General features: G+C 34.8%; 1 protein-coding gene across 2 annotated transcripts in view; it reads left to right on the top strand.

Moving 5' to 3' along the window:
* SULT1E1 (sulfotransferase family 1E, estrogen-preferring, member 1) overlaps nt 1–4,633 on the top strand; it is an 18,207-nt gene extending 13,574 nt beyond the window's left edge. For both annotated transcript variants that reach the window (XM_011927087.1, XM_011927086.1), the window contains exons 7-8: nt 1,890–2,070; nt 4,470–4,633. In XM_011927087.1, the coding sequence (XP_011782477.1) occupies nt 1,890–2,070; nt 4,470–4,582 (294 nt within the window). In that variant the 3' untranslated portion in view covers nt 4,583–4,633. The remainder of the gene's footprint in view (nt 1–1,889; nt 2,071–4,469) is intronic.
* The last annotated feature ends 1,954 nt before the right edge of the window (nt 4,634–6,587 follow it).

The following is a 6,587-nucleotide window of genomic DNA, read 5'->3' as shown; positions in this document are numbered from 1 at the left end:
ATCTCCTGACCTCGTGATCCGCCCGTCTCGGCCTCCCAAAGTGCTGGGATTACAGGCTTGAGCCACCGCGCCCGGCAATCTCATAATTTTTAAAACATAGAAAATATAATGAGTTTCTTTATTAAGAGATGAGAAATTTCTTCTATTTTCTTATCCTTTACTATCACCAAAAAAGCAATTGATCTCCATGTCTTATTCATATATTTGAATAACCTTTAAAATCCTTTATAGTAGTTCAGTAATTTTAGACTTGTTTTTTGGGGAGCATTTATTTAAAATAAAATCATAAATAATATTTTATAAGTTAAATTATTTATAGAATGTAATACTAGATCAAATTTGAATAAGAAAAGAAGTCATGGCCTATAGTTTATCATATTATCCAATACTGTGCTCTGTAACTAGACTATTAATGACAGTGAATTTGAAATACACACAAACGAAATCAAATAGTTACTCCACTTCCTCCATTCCAAATTGTCCATGTCTACTTACTCCCGGTTTTGACCAATAATGGCCATGTTTAGGTTTCCTCTATATTTGAATTAATAAGAAGGCTAAGAATATACAAATTAATTTTTATTTGTTTCTAAAATAGATCCAGTAGGAAAAAAAAAAGATATTATCACTATATATATATACACAAACACACACATATATGTATATATAAAATAAGATTATGTGTATATATTAAATATGTACACATGCATATGAGATGCCTACTTTACACCCATATATACACATAATATTTTTTCTTGTGTCTTGAAGCATCATCTTTTTTAATTTTAATTTTTAATTTTTATGGCTACACAGTAGGTGTATATATTTAGGGGTACATGATATATTTTTATATAGGCCCACAATGCGTAATAATCACATCAGGGTAAATGAGGTATTCATCACCTCAAGCATTTATCATTTCTTTGTGTTACAAACATTCCAATTATAGTTTTCAATTATTTTAAAATGTACAATAAATTATTGTCGACTGTAGTCACCATGATGTGCTATCAAATACTAGATCATTCTATCTAGCTCTATTTTTGTACTTGTTAAATATCCCCACTTCTCTTTTGAGTAAGATAGGCAATAAAACATTAAAAAAATACACGTGTGGTAAATTAGATTTGTTTAAACAATTATGGGAGCAAAACAGGGTCATCTGCCTAAAATTAGAATAGTCAAGGATTTATCCCAAATAAATTGATAGATAAGCTGAAATCGAAAAGGCAAAGTACAATTTATTGAGCAGAGAATTTAGAAACAGCATTTGATTGGCATAGAGAGAAATGTGCACATTGCGATCAGTATTGCAAATAGTTGCACTGAGTGATATAGCTGAATAATGGGGTATATTACAGGAGTGGCACAGATATGGGGATATTTGTAGCTATTGTGTATAGACAACTGATGTTGCATTGTGAGTATTTGACTTTTTACAACTTTTCTTAATTTTTCTTGTTTCTTTGTTTCTCACTTACACCAATAAATTAGGAGAAAAATGAAAATTGCCTGCATATTTTTATCCCCCAAACTTGATTTTTCACAGGGGACTTTAGGTTTTTAGTGTATTTGTATTCATAGGTAACATCTATTATGTGTGATTATGCATCAAGGACTACAGTAAACATTCGCAAATACTATCTCATTTAGTTTTTTGAATAATCTTTAAGGTATCTTTTATAAACATTTTATGGATGAGGAAAATTATACTTAAAACAGATTTTAAAAAATTTCTCCAAAAGTGTTTGTTTTTTCCTCATTAGAAATCTAAATCTAATATCAGTAGGAGAAAAGAGAAAGGTTTATTTTTTCTTTCATTTAGATAGTGATTTATTCAGTTTTAGCAATTTTAGCAATTTAGTTCTCAAAACATTTTCTCTCCCTAGGATATCAGAAAAGAGGTGATAAAATTGATACATTTCCTGGAGAGGAAGCCATCAGAGGAACTTGTGGACAAGATTATACATCATACTTCATTCCAGGAGATGAAGAACAATCCATCCACAAATTACACAACACTGCCAGATGAAATTATGAACCAGAAACTGTCGCCCTTCATGAGAAAGGGTGAGAAAGTCTTGTGGTTTGCCCCGATACTAGAGGAAGTCACAAAGTGATATGGTTATAAGCAAAACTCTAGTGAGGTATTTTAATGCCTGTGAACCCAGCTTAAGTTTTCTTCAGCAGTCTCTCATATTTGAACACATTCTTTAAGTTACACTTCTATTATATTGCAATTATCTGTTGAGTAATTAGTATATGCATCATATTATGTTAAAAATAACGAGCAGACACCTCAATCGCACACTGGAAATAATATCATACCCTACTAGCTGTCATTAACCAAAGCTATGTGCCTCAGTGTTACAGCATATATCATATAGTTCCTTTAAGTTCTAACCGAAATTCCGCAGAAACATTTTATTCCTATCTCTTTTTGAGTTGAAGAAATAAGTTTAGGCCGGGCGCGGTGGCTCAAGCCTGTAATCCCAGCACTTTGGGAGGCCGAGACGGGCGGATCACGAGGTCAGAAGATCGAGACCATCCTGGCTAACACGGTAAAACCCCGTCTCTACTAAAAAATACAAAAAAAAACTAGCCGGGCGAGGCGGCGGGCGCCTGTAGTCCCAGCTACTCGGGAGGCTGAGGCAGGAGAATGTCGTAAACCCGGGAGGTGGAGCTTGCAGTGAGCTGAGATCCGGCCACTGCACTCCAGCCAGGGCGACAGAGCGAGACTCCGTCTCAAAAAAAAAAAAAAAAAAAAAAAAAAAAAAAAGTTTTAGAATGGTTCATCAACATTTTTTTCTAACAAGTGGCAAACACCTATCAAGGGTAAGTGGCAAAAAATAGAAATTCAAATATAGCTCTGTTTAGAAAAAATTATCAACATATAAGGAGAAAAAAATTCTATTAGGGGGAAGGCACAGCCTGATGAGATATAGCCAGTTAACAAATTTGAAGGCATGTCAGATAATCAGATATTCAGAGTATTGTGACACTAGTCTATTGATATGTGAGGAAGCACAAACAAACAGAATATAATCAAATCTTGCTCTTTGAACTGTATTGTCAGTGAGAGCATCAGGGACTTTTTAAAATAACAGAAATAACAAACCTGGTACTGGGGAAAAACAAAACAAAACAAGGAGCCACTGAAAAGAATCAATTCTCAAATTTTATTTTAATTATGTAGTCTTTTGATTATCTGTTTCCTTTTTTTTTTTTGTTTTTTGTTTTTTTTTTTGAGACAGAATCTCGCTCTGTTGCTCAGGCTATAGTGCAGTGGCACAATCTCGGCTCACTGCAACCTCCGCCTCCCAAAATTAGCAGTTCTCCTGCCTCAGCCCCCTGAGTAGCTGGGATTACAGGCGTACACCACCACGCCCGGCTTTTTTGTAATTTTAGTAGAGACGGGGTTTCACCATGTTGGTCAGGCTGGTCTCAAACTCCTGACCTCGTGACCCACCCGCCTCAGCCTTCCAAAGTGCTGGGATTACAGGCATGAGCCACCGCACCCAGCCTATCTGTTTCCTTTGTCAAAATTCTACATATAAATACTACAAAGGACTTAAAACAGTTGTCATACTTGCAAATGATGGCTTGCTACTATACCCTCAGAACCTATCTGATTTTTTTAGGATACACATTTTCTGTCTGCTGGGTTTTGGGTTATTTCAGTGGGAAAGTTTACAGCTCCTTGAGCTAGAGGGCAAGTGAACTCTTGAACAGTTTAAAAAAGAGGGCGACTTCCTTCTTCAAGGTGAATGTTGGAAGTGTGTTGGAAAGCAAAACAGGAAAAGTCTGCTGGACTATTGTAATTACCCAGAAGGGAAACACTCTCTGGTTGGCAGTAGCAGGAGAAGTCGTTAAGAGGCAGTAGATAGATATAAAGAAAGTCTGAATATAAATAAAGAATTAGATACGGTTAAGGGAATAACTTCCAAGCTTATGTGTAGATACCTGGTGTTGACATTACACAGGTCATTAAAATGTAAATGGAGAAAACACAATATGATAAGGAATAAAATGAATTTATTTTTGAACTAATTGAATTTGAAAAACTTGGCCATCTTTCAGGTGGCAAAGTCATGTAGGCAGTTGTGTATAAAGCTCAAGTCTGGATTTTAGTGCTAACAGCATTAAGACGATATTTAACACCTCGAGAGTGGGTAAAACATGGATCTTATCCTGGGAGCCCCAACAACTGAGATGAAACTTGAGAAGAAAAAATAAAGTGGCATGAGAAGAAAGAATCAGAGAATTAAATTTGTCATTTTTTTTAAACTAATTAGGACAAGCCCATCTTTGTAAGCCCAATAACTATATCATTAATGGTATACATTTTATTCCTAAAATTGAGAATTGCAAGAATAATATTTGATTAGGTGTAAATGAAAGTTATGAAATTAGCAAACCTAATGATTCTTTTTTGAAGACTTAACACTGCACTTTCTTTTTTGTTACAGGAATTATAGGAGACTGGAAAAATCACTTTACAGTAGCCCTGAATGAAAAATTTGATAAACATTATGAGGAGCAAATGAAGGAATCTACACTAAAGTTTCGAACTGAGATCTAAGAAGGTCTTTCTTTACTTAGCATATCTGATATTAAAGATTTCTTTTCATTATTCTCCACTTTTTCTTATTTTACATTGCTAGAAAAGACATAATCATGGATTATGGTGACATTTTCTTTTTAAATTTTTGTTTAACAATTTTTTTTGAGACAGAGTCTCACTCTCTTGCCCAGGCTGGAGAACAGTGGCACAATCATGGCTCATTGCAGCCTTGATCTCCTTGACTCAAGTGATCCTCCCACCTCAGCCTCCCAAGTAGCCAGGACTACAAGCATGTGCAACCATGCTTGGCTAATTTTTTTATGTGTGTGTGTTTTTTGTTTTTTTTTTGTTTGTTTGTTTGTTTTTCTTTTTTGTAGAGATGAGGTCTTACTATATTGTCCAGGCTCATCTTGAATTCCTGGGCTCAAGCCTCCCAAGTAGCTGCAACAACATGCACACACCACCATGCTCAACTAATTTTATTTTTATTTTTATTTTTGTATAGACAGGGGCTTGCTATATTGTCCAGGCTGGTGTCAATCCCTTGAGTTCAAGTGATCCTCCCACACCAGCCTCCCAGAATACTGGGATTACAGGCATAAGGCACCATGCCTGGCCCAGGTAACATGTTTATTGAGCTGTACATATACATGAGAAATAAGAAACTTTTTATTCTCCTGCTATCATCTCTTAAATTTTGTTTTCTTTTCCTTTTGCTTCCTCTTTTTCTTTTCTATTTTTATAAATATTATGCACAACTATAACCTATGGGAATGATGTAGTAACATAGAATATTCATCTTGTTAGAGTTGTATTAAAAATAAACAAGCATTTCAAATTATTTCTGTGATTGATTTTTCCATTTAGTAGGACATTAGTATATAATAAAAATGGTGTATGAACTTTGAAGACTCTAGAAGAAGGAATGAAAGAATATATAATTTGGGGGCATAACTATAGCTATGATTTCCTTCCTTATTTTCTTTGACTTTATTTCTTCCTTATTTATTTATTTATTCATTTATTTATTTATTTGAGACGGAGTCTCGCTCTGTTGCCCAGGCTGGAGTGCAGTGGCCGGATCTCAGCTCACTGCAAGCTCCGCCTTCCGGGTTCACGCCATTCTCCTGCCTCAGCCTTTGGAGTAGCTTGGACTACAGGCGCCCGCCACCACGCCCGGATAATTTTTTGTATTTTTAGTAGAGACGGGGTTTCACAGTGTTAGCCAGGATGGTCTCGATTTCCTGACCTCGTGATCCGCCCGCCTCAGCCTCCCAACATGCTGGAATTACAGGCGTGAGCCATTGCACCCAGCCCATTTACTTTCTACAAAATGAGTTAATTTTAAATTTACCTTAGTCTAACTCAATTTTTTTAACATAACACAACTGATTTCCAAACATCTAAAAATAATTCCAATGAGTGTTATTTATCTTCAGCTAGTTTGAAATATTTATGCTTTAAGGTTCCTTCTGTTCTATATGCAATCCAACAAATGTAAATATTGCAAAATAAGTTTTAAAGAATAAGATATTTGGCAATAAAATAAAACAAAAACAGAAGAAAAAATAATTAAAATTTTTTGTTTATTTAAAACATCTTCTATTTTTTAAATTCTATTCTTTTTCTGTACTATGTTTAGTCAATGCTTCCTTTCATTAACACAGAGGAGACACAAGATCATTGGAGAGTCTTGGAAACTATTAAGATATTGCAGAGGACAGTCTTTGCCAAGGGAATCAGAATTAATCCCTGAAAACAACAGTTGTTACACTTTTTTATGTTCCCATTTAGTCATAATTTTTTAAGTTTCACATTATAGTGTCCAATAACTTTGTTAGCATGCATTTTGCAAGACTCGTAGTTGATGTTGCCCACATTATAATTGATGTAAGTAAGCAATAATAAACCTACATATCTTTCTGACATCAGTCCTTAGTGGAATAACATATTCCAGTTTAGCCTGAATAAAAATTGGATCAATTACATCTTTCCAAAGCTTGCCCAGAAACTTTTGTATCTT

This window comes from Colobus angolensis, unplaced genomic scaffold (assembly GCF_000951035.1).
Source record: "Colobus angolensis palliatus isolate OR3802 unplaced genomic scaffold, Cang.pa_1.0 Scaffold70, whole genome shotgun sequence".
In the NCBI taxonomy this organism is placed as follows: domain Eukaryota; kingdom Metazoa; phylum Chordata; class Mammalia; order Primates; family Cercopithecidae; genus Colobus; species Colobus angolensis.
Note: the sequence above shows the minus strand (reverse complement) of the source record. Positions and strands in the feature narration are given on the sequence as shown.